This window comes from Rissa tridactyla, chromosome Z (genome assembly GCF_028500815.1).
Source record: "Rissa tridactyla isolate bRisTri1 chromosome Z, bRisTri1.patW.cur.20221130, whole genome shotgun sequence".
NCBI classification, from domain to species: domain Eukaryota; kingdom Metazoa; phylum Chordata; class Aves; order Charadriiformes; family Laridae; genus Rissa; species Rissa tridactyla.
In genome coordinates this window covers 71,689,862-71,707,159 of record NC_071497.1, presented here as the reverse complement: position 1 = coordinate 71,707,159, position 17,298 = coordinate 71,689,862, and the positions used below count along the sequence as shown (strand labels likewise).

The following is a 17,298-nucleotide window of genomic DNA, read 5'->3' as shown; positions in this document are numbered from 1 at the left end:
GGCTGAACAACCCCAGCTCCCTCAGCCGCTCCTCATAAGGTTTGTGCTCCAGACCCCTCACCAGCTTTGTTGCCCTTCTCTGGACATGCTCCAGCACCTCAGTGTCTTTCTTGTGGTGAGGGGCGCAAAACTGGACCCAGTGTTCAAGGTGGGGCCTCACCAGTGCTGAGCACAGGGCGACAATCACTTCCTCAGTCCTACTCACCACACTATTCCTGATACAAGCCAGGATGCTGTTGGCCACCGTGGCCACCTGGGCACACTGCTGGCTCATATTCAGCCGGCTGTCGACCAACACCCCCAGGTCCTTTTCTGCCAGGCAGCTCTCCAGCCACTCTTCCCTAAGCCTGTAGCGATGCATGGGGTTGTTGTGATCCAAGTGCAGGACCCGGCACTTGAGATGGCTTGTGTGCTCTAGGTAAATAATTTAGTCACCTAAGGATGATGCTGGGTGAAAGGCTCTGCTGCTGTGCAACTGAAGTGAACAATGGCTTCCAAAAAGCTTGTTTGTGTCAGGCTGAAGACCCCCGACTCTCAACTTAGGACATAATGGGACTCCAGGGGGGGAGTCGGGGAGGAAGAAAAGCAACAAGGCTTCATCTAAAAAGCAACATGTTAGAATCAATTCCCTTCTGCTTGGGGTTTGGTTATTGCAGGTCCTGGAACAACTGGGCCCCAAGCTCCATTGTGTAATGAGCAGGGCACAAGGCACTAAAACCATCCTGTCCCTGTTTTGCCAGTAGCTGGCTGTGTCTCGAACAGACACGCTCGTCCCTTCCACCCAGACGTGAATAATGCTTTCTGGTTCACTGAGCATCTGATGGGAAGGAAGCACAGGCACCTCCTGTAGTGCTCAGCACTGCTTTGGGAGCCAGTCTCTAGCCATGGGCTATCACAGTGCCGAGCTCCACAACAGCTTCAGTCCTTTGTGGATGAAGCCAGTTATTCCTGAAAAGTGGCAATATAAATGGCACTGATCTAGAAGACAAACAAGTCAGTGCTGGAAATTAAATGTTAGGAGTATATATATATGTATTCATATATTTTAAATACATATATAAACACATACAACTTTAAAAATAGAAATGGTAGGATTAATTTAATCCAATTTTAGACATCTATAGCATAAATATTTGTATCTGACCTAGTCACCCTCCAGCTCCCTTCACAGTCAACAGAGGAAGACAGGCACCTTTAGGGCATGACTCATCTGGCCTGTTTTCAGATGTCTACCTAATAAGACAGAAATCCTGTCGTCTAAGGACTGTTTCTCCCCTCCACTGACTAAAAGGACAGCCAAAGTTGATTAGCTTGGATGCAGCATACACTTTTAGGGGCATCTCACTCCCAGTAACCAAGGAAGGAAGATCAGCTTACCCAAACCCCTCTGTGTTGGAAATCTTCACACCCATCCACACACAAACACACAGCCTTGGGAGCCAGTTGAAAGACCCCTTATAGTAAAATTGACAGCTCTGAGCAGAGGGCTTATTAAATCTAGTTAATTTTTAATTTATAAACAATATTAGTTTTAGCATCTTTATCCCATAACATTCCACCTGCAAGTTGAGTCAGTTCTGTTACAGATATAGCTGAAGCCTCCATTTTCTGAAGGAACTAGCCAAAACCTATTGCTCAGGGATCTCTGGGTGAGGAGAAACATGATGGACCTCTTCCTCTAAATGCTTAAACTGAATACATCGAGCTGGAGCTATCATGAATGCCACAAATCATGCTGCTGCTGGAGATGCATCCCTGCACACACTGGAGTAAAAGCCCAGGAGTGCGTTGGAAACCAATGAGCTGTGCAGGAACCCAGTGGGACAAGCTGGCTGAGATCGCCCCTGGTTTACCACTCTCTGTGAAAGTGGCACTAGCAAAAGCTCTGGTTCCCATCTTCTACTGTGCTCACCGCGTGTAGCAACTTTGCATTTAGTAGCCACAGTCATATTTTGCACCAAATTCTTAACAGAAGTTTACCTCGCACATAACAGCTGAAATAAAGACATCAGGACTCAACAATTTAATACAAGATGTTTTCTCTCATAGCTGTAACAGGAAACAGTAATTGCTGTAATTAAGCAGGGGCTCATTGGAAAAAGTTTTGGTTGTTACTAGTTAAACCTGTGTATCTGCTTTATCTTCAAACCCTTGAAGCAAACTCCGGATTACCCCTTTCTGAGGTTGTATAAGGATAAACATCGTAACAGACACTATATATATATTCAGTTCTCTTCTATATTTGGTCAAATTTTGCATTCTATGTTACAATTGCAATAACTATTTATACAGAAACCCACAACAGCAGCTGCTAATTGTCCAACCATTGAATCGTGCCTCAGCTGTCTCACTGTGGTAAGTGTATTCTACGTACACTTCACATACTCTTGTGCTAGAGAAAAATTAGATATGCTGGGATGTTGTATGGAACTTTGCATCAGTGGAAAGGCTCATTATATTCATTTCGGATAATGCCTCCTCTGTGATGTTAAGAACAAATAGATGGGATTTTTCTGTGCAGTGTAGAAGCTGCATTACCGAGAAAGCTGTCCTTGGAGAATCAGCAAGATCTCTGTGACCCTGGTTACCCTGACAGATTCAGTTCAGGTTTGTTTCATCTTCCCCAATTATAATTTATGACCCAAGGCAATGATCCAACAAGCCAGATAATATTACTTGGAGCTTACAATGGCAAAGGAGGGGCAGCGTTTTCTGCCACCATTGAACTAGAAGACTCTGTCATTATCTAATGTAAGTTCTCACAGTAGAAGAGGAGAGCTTATCCAAGAAAAAGATAGGTGTTGCAGGAAAAATTAAAGAGCTGCAGTCTTTGATGTGAGGGTTGGGGACCCCTGTGATGGAGCACAGCAGCAAACCCAAAGTCCTTGTGACTGCAGTCCTGACCCTTGTCAGTGCAGTCCCGAAGTCAACAGCAAAACTCCCACTGATTTCAGCAAGTAAAGATTTCCTCTGGATTCAGTTTATGGCTGAATCTCCACCTTATTAGCGAGTGGCAGATGATGTCTCCACTCTGTGGCATAATGCTCAACTAAAACAGAAACTATGTTATCCACATCAGGAAGAGAGAACAACTAAGTCTTAATGCGAGCGCTTGCATAGCATCCACTTTGAAACCGGAGGTGCTGGAAAAATGGGGGTAGCTAGGGAGCTCGTCTGCCTTCTGTTTACCAGGAAATAACTTCATCTGGCAATTTATCACGGTGAGAAGTGTCAGGGAAAAAAATTCCTCCTATCAGAAACATTACTAGACAGTCACACTGGAATCAGAGTCGGGTAATGAAAAGCTAGTATTAAGGTGAGAGGGTCAGGAGCAAGAAATCTTCTTTGCTTGTTGAGGGTGCAGAAGGCATACATAGCCATTCTGAGTGATTATTCCCCCACAGAATGCAACCAGCAAGAAGAAATAAGGGCACTGAAAACAAGCTGGGGACAATCAAATTTGCAACCCTCTCCCAGGCCATCGTCAGCATATTGGCATATATCTTCAGTTGGAGGAGAGAGCTACAGAACTACAAACGCAAAACTATCTCAGTTTTTAATAATCATTTTTACTACACATTTTAAGCAAGAAAGCATAATGCTTTATTGTATTTAGCAGCAGATTTAATTGCTTCTTTTCGTCGAGCTTCATCCAGTTGAGACTAGCTGCTGATTTAAGAAGCTTGGCAACATCCCAAATATAGGGGTCTGATACCTGCTTGGAGGAAAAATAACCATTTCACGTCCGCCCCACTCCCAGCTCCCAAGTGACTCTGCCCAGCCCATGGCGAGGTGTGGCGCTTATACATGGGGCAGGTTATTTGTCAATGGACACTTCTCATGCTTTTTTCCCTGATTCTCATTGTTCTGATGACTGCTGGTGAAAGAAGGTGACTTTCAACTTTCCTCTTCTTGGAAGGCAGGTTTCTAATCCTCAGTTTTGTAAAATTTTGAGTGTTGAAGGGGAAATTCTGATTGTAACAGCTCAGCAGTGGTAATTTGTGACTGAAGAATGATCTGGCATGGAGGGCAAGAAGGACAAACTACAAGAAGGGGTTAAACTGGCTGGAAGTAGAAATGTCAGAGAAAGAACAGATCCTTGCAAGGGAGTAAAGCTTCCCTTGTTGATGAGATGAGAAACAGCCTCAGCATCATCTTGTACCCATCCTGGAATGGGAGTGCTCAGGGACCACCTTTGGGCAGCAGATCTGCTCTTGGGACTGGTGCTGGTGCAAGTGTTTTTAAGGAATCTGCTTGTGATGCATTTTTGCAAACTCCATGTAGAACCGTGTAGCATGTTACTGCCCAATGCATTGTTATCAAATTTTTCTTTTATATTTAAGCACAAATGTGTTTAATTCACCTCTGGGGCATCACAAAAATTTCCCAACGGTGTCTAAGACTCAAGACCAGCAAACCAACACAGAACATTTCCCCCTTTCAGTTACTCTGATTTAAAATCTCTTGGTTTTGAAGACTTCACTCAGTCATTGCATATTTGATGTTTTCAGTATTTTCTATTTCTCCCTGAATTTATACCATGAATGCCCAGACAGGTAGCCTCCTTCATGACCCCATTAAGTGTCAGAGAGAATGTGCAATGATGCTGAAGTCTGCCTGCCTGGATGGTACAGCCAGCACGCAGCCAGCGAGACGACCACAGTGCACAGCAGTCACAAGTGCAGGAACAGAGCAACAAATGTCTGAGGAAAGGAGAAATCTCACCCAGCAGCAGGGGAGACCAGAGGCAATTCTCCCCTTTCTCCCTTCCCGTCCGCTTAGCTCCCTCCCTCTGTACATTCACAGACTTGCCAGCGGTGAGGGCAGTCCCTATACCCCACACCCCAGATCATTTTCAGACCAAAAAAAGCCCACTGTCACCCTTCTCCCAAGAATCTGTTAAGTGAGCTCTATTTTTTTTTTCATCCTTTGCTTTTTGATCTACTTGTCCTTTCATAACCAGCTGAGTTTTCCCCAGCATGGCTCAGCCTGCACACATTGGGATAATCACGGTGGCTGTTAGGATTGCTGATGGGTTACACCAGGCAGCTCTCCTGCTCCAGCACCTCCACTTTGATGCCAGCACACTTCATGGCCGCCAGTGTGCAGTGACTGACTGTCCTCCTCCTCCCTGTTGACACCATATGGATGCAGTGAAGGCGTCCCTCTCCTTTGGGGCACTGGTAAGGCATCAGGCAGGAGCACTGGGTCTGTGTCTCTGTGAATGAATGTGGTGGAGTGTTAGTTGCAAATGTCATGACTAAAAACATATTTCATAGTTTGACAACATTTCAAAGTCCAACAGGGAAAACCACTATTGGAGGATTGTGATTCGTTAGTTACAAAAAGCCTATAGCGCGCACACTAGATGGTAGGGTACTAGGAGCAGAGACAAAAGCAGCCTTAAATGTCAGTTTTTGCAGCACTGGCCCATACAGAAGCAGAAGTATCTAACTATTTTTATCCACTGGCTTTCCCTGACCTTTCTTCTAAACTAAAAGATATTAAGTTGACTTTCTGTTCCCAATTATCCTTGCACACAATGTTGCTGTGAAATGGAGTCTTAAGGTCCATATTATGTCAGCTCCTATTTCATTAAAGCTCCCTTTATGAATGCTAAGCTACCTGCTGCTGGCCTGTGGTAAAGCTCAGTCCTGCCGGTTATTTCATTACCCATTTCTGATCTAATCAGATTCTGACTCCTTGTGTTCCTTCCCAGAAATTCCCTAGGCAGAAAACTAAGTTTCTGTGTTCCCTTTCTTAAAACATATGAAAAATTTGTGTTTTCCTTCATTTAGCTGCTTTCACATGGTATTGCAGTATCTTCTGCCTCTGCATTGATACTTATTCAGAGGAAAACTAAAACTTTAATTTCCTAAATGTTTGTGCATTCTCATGAAAAAGAGGACTTCTGTGGCAATAGAGAGGAGGGAAGTCCAATTCAGACTTCTTGAGAGGTTTTATTTAATGTATTTTTCACCTCTCTCTCTTGTTTTCCTTACTGAATAGGGCTCCTCTAGGCTTTTGGGAGAAAAACACTGGGGTGTTGGCACAGGATCCAGCTTTAAGCCACTTTCACAGGGGGAGCAGATCTAGGCTTCTTAGGGGCACTGGAATAAATAAGCCAAATATCTTTTTAAATTAATTTATAACCACCTTCCCAGGAGCCCAAGGTGCCTAGAGGCTCCAACACAGTATGTCCCTCGAGGGGCACACCTACTCATGTCCTCTCCTTCAGCCCCACAAGGAACAACATCTCCTGTGGTCATTTTACAGCCACGTACTTCAGATCCTGTGCTGCAGAAATCTTGCATCTTAAAAGCAGGGTCTTAGGATTGCTGTACACTGCTGTTCCTTTATTTATCATAAGTGGGCAAGGTGTGATAAGGATCATATTTGTCTCTGGAAGCAAGTGGAGGAATGACCGTGGCGGCCACTCAGCCTTTTCCTGGCAAGGGATTGACGTGCACAGAGCTAGGCAGCAACTCAGACATTTACAGGAAAACCCACTGCTCTTATCACTGTTACACAGTAAATAGCCAAGTTGCACAACAGTGTTTATAAAATAATCCTCTTAGGGATTTCACCAGCTTAGTTATTTCATTAAAACTCTCGATAAACACAGTTTTCACATATGGGTATTTGCAAATTTTACCATTAAAATCCCATTAAGCCCGATGGCCCCAATCTCGCTTTTTAAGTACTATCACGATTTAATTTCATAATTTAATTATATGCTATAGAGGGTGTGGCCCAAATTAACTCATGAAGTACAAACTAGTGGTTATAGTAGCCTCATAGGGAACGGGCGATAAAATTGCTGACTACGTTTCTGTGATTAAAGATTCAAATGTTAATTCTCCTGAAAAAGTACCCTTAGTCTTCAAGTTCCTTTTGTGCCTTACTAATGGCAACTGGCAACGCTACACCACTTGTGCTTAAATGAAAAGGCACATATCTAAGTGCCTTGATAGCAGGGACATGGGACTGAACACACTTTCACATTCCTCTCACCATAACTTTCTCAGATGGACCACAATGCTTGCAAATCCCATTCTTGGAGCAGTGAAGGAGTCAGAACATTTTATTTTTAGATGCAAAGAGCTGGATAAATCCCACCATTCAGAAGTCATACCTGGACACTCCTCCCAGTCATAGCAAGTGTCATAGCCACAGGGCACTTTCTTCAAGCTATTTGTAGAGAGCTTTGCCCTTTCGATAGCCCAGTCTATGTTGGAATCACCATGGCAAGGTCCAGCATGCAAGAAATGAAATGACTGCTCTCCGAGGCACATTTCAGCTGAATACTGACAGCTGGGCTTGGTCACTTTCTGTTCAGAAACAGCATGTAGCACACAGATATCTTCTGAGTAGTGGCTGCCCCAAGGGAAAAAGAAAAGTTATTCTAGCAGGCTGTGGAACAAGTCTGTGCTTCTAAACGCTCCACCAGCTTCAGATGAAACACAGCAAAGCCGTGGCCAGGTCGGACATCTGTCTAAAGACCTAAGGCTGTCACTACTGCTGTGAACCTGATACAGCATAGTGCTGTGAAATGAGGAAGCTTTGGTCCCGTCCAACAGATGGGAGGTAAAGGACATGTGCCTGCACAAGAAAACGAGAGCACTATTACCTCCACAAGGCATGGGAAATTTCCATTGGCCCTGGGGTGGCTTGTCTGAGTTAATGCAGCCCTGCAGCTGTGTGTGTGAGACTGCCTCTGAGGCACAGTTATTTTGGGACCAACGGCAGGCAAACCCAGCCATGCTGCTTGTAGTTTCCTTATGTATTGCTCTTGGTTCCTGAGTGGATCCATTCTCAGCAAGCGCAGGCATTTCCGGGCTGCTCTGTTTTGTTGAGCTTAGCCATCTCCCAAAGAGAGGGAGCAATACAGCTCACCTTGTTTAGCCTCCTGAGTTAAGCTTATAGCTTTAATCAACAAAGGTTCTCTAGTTTTCAGAGGATTTGGCCTATATACTTTTGACAACGTCTACCACCCTCTGAACATGCTCTCTTTCTACCCAAGGACTCTTGAGAGAGAGAAGATGCCTGGTTATTTGGGCACTAACATGAATGAGATGAATCCCATGCCAAGGGACTTGCCTGTGGTCGCACAGGAGCCCTGTGGTGGAACGTGTGTTGATCTCAACTCTACAACAGCCCAGCTGATACTCAATCTGTGCTTATCTTTCCTATCTCCAGCCCCATACCACACCTCCAACCTGGCCAGTCATGTATTAAAAATCCTCTAGGATAACCCTCTATTCACTTGAAGGCTCAATGGTCTGAGCAGGTCATGTTGTGTAAAGAGACAGTAAATCCAAGTCTTACACATTTTTATATGCTGTGGAGACTGAAACATACAGTGTATTTTGCAGCATGTTCATCTGAAAAAGGTGAATCTCAAACACAAGGAGAATGACCTATTATAGCAAGGCGATGACAGTGAAAATATAGAAATTGGATGAATAAAGAGAAGAAAAGGAAGAGTTGGGATCTCTGGTAGCAGATGGTAATGTAGGTTAGAATGATGCACCCTGGTGTGCCATTTGGTTAATGTCATTGCGCATTTATTTAATACAAAAATGGGTCTGTAATTTCGATACGGAAGCATAGCTGGCTAATATCTGAACAGACTAGCCCCAGATTGCTGTTGTCTTTTGTTATCCTTCCTGCTTTGTGTCACAATGGATTCTTGGTCTATCAGTGGAGAAGCTTCAACTTTTCTTTTTCTAATGAAAGTACTTAACTTACCCACAATCTTCTTCTGGAGACATACAAACACACTGAGATCCAACCTGCTTTTGTCCTGGTTTGCAAATACCTCTAATTTTAGTTTGGACATCTGAAGCAAAAGAGTGAGAGTTACTGTAACTAGTAATGGAGTGAACAGAAATATCTTAGACTCCCACTGTAAAACCTAAAATGGATTCATTTCTGTTTATCCCATATTTCTCTGAAAGCTGCTGTGGTTGGATTCCACAAGTACACAACAGTCTTTGCAAAAATTACCAGAAAATCCTGTACAAGAAGAGAAGGCCTCGTTAATACAGCTGGGGTTTGGTTTGTTTTGTAGTTAAGAAAACAGTTTCAGTACCTCAGTTTCATAATTAAAGTGTACAGTACCTTGCACCCAAGAATTCTGAACTTAAAGCAGAAGTTTGGGGCTGAAATTATATCATACTGTGGTAAGGACAAAGGAAAACCAAAACTAATGAACAGTTGTCATATGTCTTAAAACCAGTCAACTGCTTCCTACATCTACCTAGCTAAAATAAACTGTCCTGTTATTACCAGCAGTATAGAGAGGGTAAAGTATCTGCAGGCATACTAACCTTTTTCACATGTAGTAGATCTCAACACAGGAGGTATCCAGGACAGGTCTTTCCCACAGGTATACTGTGTTTGACCTGTGACTATAAACCCAGCTTGGCAGCTCAGCTTCACGGTTTCGCCAATGTTGTACTGTTGCTTAAATGGGGAAATTGTGACACTGTCAGATGTTGGTGGCCTGAGGCATACCGAGGCTGTAACAAACAAGAAAAAAGTATAATTCTTCTTGGGTTTATGGTGTGTGGATAATTACAGCAAGTCGTAATGCTTCATCTGAAGAGATGTGAAAACACTCAATAACACTGAACGTTTGACTGACATTCAAAACTAATAAATATTTAGCATAATTAAGTCTAGAAATTTTCAGTGCATTGTCATAGTCTTTAAAATATTTTTCAATCAATAACTAGATAATTACAATGTGTTTCTAATGTATGCTAATATAAGAATTTTAATTTTACAGTTTAAAAATAATAAGAATTCCATTAACAGCATATTTTAATTTTTCTTTTGTAAATGAAGCTATTAACAAAACAGTTAAATGAATGACAATAGAAAGCTCATAAGTGTATTCAGGTAATTTTTTTATATATATAAAATGAACACTAAGTCAATGAAATCACACTGAGTTCTAGAAAACCACTGGAATCTCTCCTGTTAGCAAACCCAGGTCAGTTCTGATCCTTAATTGGACTATAAATACTTCAAGGCATTGATTTATTGTGGGGATTTTCAAGGCAGCCTGGTGAGGTGGTGGTGATTAGAGACACATCATCCATTTAATACAAAAAAAGGTAGACAAATTCCTCTAAGAACAGTTTCTTCAGCATAAATGTCATCAAGTTAAAGGTATCTATGTAAGTCTGGAAACAAAAGATGAGTCTTTCTGTTAAAAGACATGTAAAACTAGACAAGAGAAGGACTTCACAGCATCCATCTGAGGGTTTTCTAAAGCATTGAATATTACAGTATCCTTACAAAGTACATAATAGTAACACCTGTGAATTGGAAGAGGAATGATGTACTGACTCACTAGGTTTTTGCCATCTCTACATGAAATACCTTCTTAAAATGCTATCTTCTCAGATATCATTACAGATTCTCCTTTTAAAACCTGTATTGAAATATATTTTTTGTCTTTTTCTTCCACTTCTGTTTTGCTGCTGGGCTAAATTAGTTTTCTCTTTCTTACGTTGACATTCAACAGGTTGCTGCGTCCAGGTTTGATCTGGCAGACACCGAAGGAATTGATAGCCACTGAGGATGTGACCACTCACACAGGCAATTTCGGCTTCTTCCCCCACAGCATACTGGTTCTTTTCATTCTATAAAAAATGAAACCAAAAAGCCCCTCAAATATGGTAATGACATTGGACATTGCTAAAAGAAACAATGATAAAAACCTGGTGATATGATGTAATTAATACATTTTCTTCATGATCTGAAATATGAGTCATCCACTCACCTATATAATGATATGTTTGTCCAGCTGCAGTAACTGATGTCACAATAACAAAGGAAGGATTCAAGGACCACTCTTTGAAATTGATTTTACCTTGTCTTTGCTTCAGTTGCTGGTGGACTTCAGTGGACTAGAGTCCCACAGCATGCCACGTACACAGCAACATGCTCACTAGCACAGTAGCTAGCTTGAGTATCAGGCACATGTGGCAAAGAAGTTGTAAAATTTCCCAGCTCTCCAACTACTACCATTTCCTTCTGTGTCACCCGTTTTTCATGCTCACCCTAATAAAGCCGTTTTCTGGTGGGTCTGGCCTGGAGCATCCAGACTCAGGTTCACCAATCAAGACATCCTCTTCTCTCCTGGCTTCATCGTCATTTATACAAGGAGCACCTCTGAAAAGTAAATATGTGCTGGTAAGGATGTATCTTAAGCATTGTGTCACCAAATAACAATGTCATCATGTCAGGAGCTTTGGATGGGAATGCTGTGAGTGTGTTGTCTGTGTCATATAGTCTCCCCCAGTTCTCCAGTGAAAAAGCTTTATTTAACTTTGAAATAAAATATGGTGGACATCAAAAGTTGCAGGTCTTGATAGGAGGGAGATTGTGAGAGCACTAAAGAAGTCATAGATACAGGGCTACAATTCCTGTCAACATAACTCATGCGATATTCTATAGAGTAAGAAACAGAGGCAACGAACAGCATATAGAGAAAGGCTCTAAGGAGTCTACATGATTTGAGTCAGAACCTGCCTGCTGCCATCAGGCAATGGTTAAAGGAGGCTGATCTCTCTGAGCATGGAGCTGTCTAACTGAAATGAGTGACAAAGAACTGTGGAGCCTATTGCTTTTAATCCTCTCCTGTCCACTCCAGAATCTCCTCTGTAGTCATTACAGCAGCGATGATGAAAATCCTGCTTCAGCTCTTGGTTCCAGTAGAAAAACTGAATCTGTACAAAGCCTTGCTCTTGAGGATCCAAGAAACTGAGCCAGTTTGGCATTGGGAGTTATGATTTTAAGTTGAAACCATGCAAAACCTGTACATTAGACATATTCAAAGCGGGAATATGAAAAGTTGGTAGTTCCAGCGGAATTCTGAGAATTCTGAGTTCAGACCTAAACCCCTAAGAGATGAAGATGTGATATGGAACAGATGAAGATGTGATATGGAAAAATGGAAACTGATGACTCCCATGAACAGAAGCAGATGGGTTCTTCATGGCTTTGGACAAGAAGCCATGCAAAACAGTGTAAGAGATCTAGAAGTATACCTCTGTATGTAATTCATCAGCCATTTTCTAGGAGTAAACAATGTATAAATCCAAACTCAAAGCAAGCTGTGAATATTTTCAGACATTGCCTTCTCTCAGTCCCACCACAGAAGTTCAGACAGGAGAGTTGTCTTCTGTTTCTCCTTGGTAGTCACAAAGCCATTCTGGAGGGCTCCTTAACTCTGCCCCATGACTATGGAGGTCTTTTTATCTACCATCTTCTTACCTGTCCATGAATACAGAGACATAACAGTCCTCCTCTTCTTCCTGTTCACCTTCACAGGGCTTCCCACCATTCATCGGGGAGGGATTATTACACTCTCGAGTCCTTCTTGTTTTGAAGGAAGCATCACATGAACTCCATTGAGACCAGCAACCCCAGCGGCCATCTACAGCAACTGCAAGAAGTAAAAGAAATCCCATCTTTTGGTAGATCTGTACCATACATGGTATTTCTTTTAAGGCCACATACAAGAGGGATGGTGGTAAATTCATAATAGATATTTTCAAACGATTTAAAATTGTTACTGTTAAGGGAGTAGGTTGTCTCTAGAATGTGAAGTTTTCCAAAGAGATGATCAGCCAAATTCCAGCTGCTTCATGAAAACCTGAAATATATCTTCCTTTATAGTTTTGATTGCAAGTAACTTTCAAACACAGAAGCAGCTTATTTTCTAATTCTATTGCACAAACAGGTGTTTGATTTTTCATGGTGCTGACAAACTATTTAGATAGTTCAGTATTTAGTGAGTTATTAAATAAATCTGAGCTCTAACACCATATCTAAACCCCAAATCTACATCCCATGCAAGCTAAATTAAAACATCCCTGTCTTTTCTTAACCCCTGGGGTATTTTGTCTGTGCCACCATGAATCATATATAAAAATTTTTATTTACACACATTTTCTTTTCTACATGCAATACACTTTCTACATTCATCTCTATCTTCATATCTTCAATTGTTTATTTCTTTCAAAATATTTCTTTATCAGGGTCAGATAATAAGACCTGGAGCTGCCTGAGTGACTTTTCCTTCTGTCCCCTTTTGGTGCCAGAATATAAATATGTGTAATAATAAATATAATACTGTAAGTCTCTTCTGTTTCCCGTAGGTATTACACTAGTGCCAATCTCATTCAAAACCCCATTTCCATGAAATTGTTCTTTAAATTTTTCAGAACGATGATTATGTTCCCTCTTCTTAAGACAACTCCTTAAGAGTTTTCCTTCTACATTTTAGTAAACAATTTTTATATCCATTAGACATTTAGTCTTAAGCATAATAAGCTATAGGGAAAACTAAGGAATAGGTTTTTTAATTTTTGCCTCAATTATCTTTGATCTCAACTTCATCCTTGTTTCTGAACTGCTCATTTCCTAGTATCTTAATTATGTAGCTAAGGAATCTTTTACCATGTCTTACCAATGCCTTTTGAGCCATGCCTATTCAGTTTGATCTTTTATTTTTATTTTTATTCCTACCTTTATTCTTATACTTTCTGACCATGTGGTAAGAAGTGCTATGGATTTAGTAAGAGAAGGTTATGTCAGATTCATCTTTGACAAATAGATACCAAAAGGACCATATTTCCATTATGACGGTATCACCCCTAGTACCTGATTTGTAACCGGGAGCTCGTATCTCACAGTTTTTGCCATAGGTGCCAGCCTGGCAGAGGCAGAGGCACTCTGTCCCAGAAAGCACTGGCCTGCCGTTGTTGGGGCACGGGGCACACTGGCAAGGATCAAACCTGCCCGCGTATTCTCTCAGGGCTCTCCCCAGGTTGCGACGTTTGGTCACAGCACATGGCACGTTCTTCACCAAATCCACAATGGGCGACACCTGGAAGACAGCTGTTGGGTGAGCAGTTACCCAGACCCAGCAGGGTCCTGCTGGGAGTAGCTGCAGGATTTTAAAGACACTAATGCCTACGTATGAAGCTATGTGACACAGGAGTCAGGCTTGTTGAAAGTTATGGATGCTTTAAAGGAGTATGACAGTGCTATAGATCTATATTATACTGTTTATATTGCTTTTATTTCCCCAGTTTGGGGCTCTGTGAGCCAGTGGAAAACCAATCAAGTGGGATACCATGTCTAAAAATTCAGGATGCCATAGACGACGCGGGGTTCGCTTAAAGTCAGTCCTTGCCATGTGAGACACCCCTACACTTCCTTCAGGAGCTCAGCAGCTGCTATGGGAGAGAGATCACAGCATGCTGCATTCAGGCAGGTTCTGCTGTTTGCCTTGAGTGCTTTGCTGCTGCTGCTGAGCAGCTGCTGTGCCAGCCGGGGAGCCAAGCACACTGCATTAAATGAGCAGGACAGACATAACAGGGGACTGCTGGTTTTTTTCAGTTTAGCTACGTGCCATACCTTGGATCGTACGCCTGACAGGGGAAACAGCACAAGGAAAAATAGCGTTCCCAGCACCATGCACTGCTTTCCTGCACGGTAACTAACCCCGGCCCATGTCTGAGCTCTTGCTGGTGCCTGCTATGCCAGAGGCGTATTCCTCCCTCTTACTCTCACTGTCCATGGATGATGAAAATCTGGTGTGGCTTCTAAATCAACATGCACAAGAAGTAGTTCTAATAAATCTTTATGTGCTTTCATATCACCATACAGCATCATTCCAATTTAAAAGACAAAATACCTGCAGAGCTCTCTGAAGAGCAGCTAACAGGTGAATACTTTACTATCTCAATGGTTTTCTCGTTCTTCTCTTACCTCAAAGTCAATCACCACGGGATTGTCCTTTGCTGAATCCAGCCAGTTTGTGAAGACTCTGTCACCTGGAAAAGCTCCCTTTTTCTCCCAGGCCAGAGCTGCTGCATACTCTGACATGCCACCTTTTACCAGGGAGACTGACCGCTCTGCTGACTCCAAAATGGAACCTGAAAGGGGATTTCATCATAGTATTGTCAGATAAAGGCCTCCAAAGACAGCAGATATAACAACAGAGTCCTAAGAAAAAGTGAAGAGGATATCAAAGAGTAAACTAAGTTTGATTTTTTGAAGCTAGCTGTGGAAGAATGAAGTCTAAGCTCAGAAAAACAATCCCTGCCATGGCAGCAGTGTCTGAAAGTGTCTGAGACCTTAGCCATAGAGGTATTCAGAACTACACAAGACATTTATGGAAAACGCCGGGGATACAGCAGGCTCCTCTAGAAGAACACACTGCAAGGCAGGATCTTTAGTCCCAGCTGTAAACACCCAAGTAATGGAAATTGATCATAAAATGAGGACAAAAATATGGTGGAGGTGATGAAACCCCTGTTTTTAGTGATGCAGAGCATGACTCTTGCCATTCTTGCAGAAAATACAGAAACTTTTTGCAGTTCCTGTGACGCATTACTGGCATTTCCAGGTAACATTGCCAGGGAGTTGATCTCTTCTCCCAAGTAACAGGTGATAGGACAAGAAGAAATGGCCTCAGGTTGCACCAGGGGAGGTTTAGGATGGATATTAGGAAAAATTTCTTCGCTGAAAGGGTTATCAAATATTAGAACAGGCTGCCCATGGAAGTGGTGGAACTGCCATCCCTGGAGGTATTTAAAAGACAGGTAGCTGTGGACTTAGGGACATGGTTTAGTGGTGGTTTTGGCAGTGTTAGGTCCTTTCCAGCATAGATCATTCTATGATTCTATGGACTCCTGCAGCCAGAAGTCTGCTTGGCATAAGGAAGATGGGAGGCGAAGGTCAGGGAGCATGTTACTCCTGCCCAACTCTCACAATGAGCCCTAAGCAACCCTTAAGGAAGGTCAGCAACTCAGTCATGATCACACATTTCTAGTTGTGCCCATTTCCCAGTCAGCATGCCTGGCCCTGGACCCAGGAATGTTTGTCAGATCTGTGACTGACTGCCACTGGATCCCCTATGGTGGTGCTCCAGAGCAGTGGAAGAGTGCGCCTACATCATAACTTCTTTCGCAAGTAAAAGAATGTTTCCAGTGCTTCCTTCAGAGACAAAAAGTGAAACACTTGCTCTTCTGACAGTGATGGAAGAGCATTTGTAGTTCACAAAGCTGAGAGATCACCTGGGGCACCTAGCTGAGGGGAATGGTGTCTCTCAGGGTAAGTAGCAGGACATGGACACTGTTCTCATAATGGTCACCTTCATGTTTCACAGTCATCCTGTTTGTGGTGCATCTGGTACTGACTTTCTTTTTCTTCCGGAAGAACACACGCTTTTTTGTTTCTGTTCGAACACACTCTGTTGATTCATCCACTGCCAGACCTAGAAATATCACAGAGCAGCAGCTTCATCACCATAACCATGTTACATTCCCCCAGGCTCCCACATCAAGGTGAGCCATCGCAGTCTCCCTGCTCCTCACTCACCACTGGAGACTTCACTACTGCAGGTGCCTGCTTCTCCAGGTACAAACAGTATTGGACTGAGTCATGTTTACCATCCCCTTTAGGTAATGGTTATGCAAGTTACAGCAGTTGCATTAAGATTCGTATTTTGTGGTACTGTCTTTTCATTTTGACAGATTTGCAGTCATGGGAATATTTTCAGAGTAATTTCTAATCAATACCAACAACTTTAATGACTGTATCCCAAAAAGAACCATTTAGACCTCTCAGACCTCAGTCCCACACTGAAGTGTGCTGGAACACCTTTTCCTTGTGGCACCTGGTCTCAATCTGAAGGTCTTAAGAGGTTTCCCTGAACACAATGATGTTTACCAAGTAAGAAACCTCTTGAACTTTTCAAATTAAGACAGTGTAGAGAATAAATTTATTCTTGCTCTATATTTAGGCAGTGTGAGTAATTCCTGAGTCTATGCAAGTCTAGAGGATTTTTGCTGTTGGAGAACTTACAATGTGGTCTAAGACCTTAAAACAGTGATAAGAAAGATGGTAAACAAATCATGATATTTTCTTGTTAAAGATTACCTACCCGAGTTCTTCAATTCGTCAGAGCTGTACTGGTAAAGAATGTCATAGGAACCACCCATCTTCCCAGAGGTGTAATAGTGAGTACCAAAGTCATCAAATATTCTGCTGTATGAAGCATAGTTGTACTCCAGGGGCAGGTGGTTAAGTGCTCTTAGAAAGACATCTGAGAGCTGCAGATCTGACTGTTTCATTGTGAAGTTTGCAACAGAAATGACTTTATGGACTCTAATAAAGTTGGAATTCTAGAAAGAAGAAAAAGGGAGTCTTAGCATCTTCATATGTAGTTAACTACAGAAAGCAGAGGAACCAAGACTATGCCCTGAG

General features: G+C 42.4%; 1 protein-coding gene across 4 annotated transcripts in view; it reads right to left on the bottom strand.

The window, feature by feature from the left end:
- Nucleotides 1-2,696: 2,696 nt before the first annotated feature.
- The window catches only part of C6 (complement C6), a 31,769-nt gene continuing 17,167 nt past the window's right edge, over nt 2,697-17,298 (bottom strand). For 2 of the 4 annotated variants that reach the window (XM_054186653.1, XM_054186652.1), the window contains 11 exons: nt 16,976-17,216; nt 16,184-16,306; nt 14,797-14,963; nt 13,684-13,909; nt 12,292-12,463; nt 11,076-11,187; nt 10,523-10,655; nt 9,333-9,524; nt 8,752-8,842; nt 7,136-7,377; nt 2,697-5,218 (listed from right to left, as the gene is read on the bottom strand). In XM_054186653.1, coding sequence (XP_054042628.1) covers nt 5,037-5,218; nt 7,136-7,377; nt 8,752-8,842; nt 9,333-9,524; nt 10,523-10,655; nt 11,076-11,187; nt 12,292-12,463; nt 13,684-13,909; nt 14,797-14,963; nt 16,184-16,306; nt 16,976-17,216 — 1,881 coding nt within the window. In that variant the 3' untranslated portion in view covers nt 2,697-5,036. The remainder of the gene's footprint in view (nt 5,219-7,135; nt 7,378-8,751; nt 8,843-9,332; nt 9,525-10,522; nt 10,656-11,075; nt 11,188-12,291; nt 12,464-13,683; nt 13,910-14,796; nt 14,964-16,183; nt 16,307-16,975; nt 17,217-17,298) is intronic. The other 2 variants (XM_054186651.1, XM_054186650.1) reach the window with 1 other exon arrangement.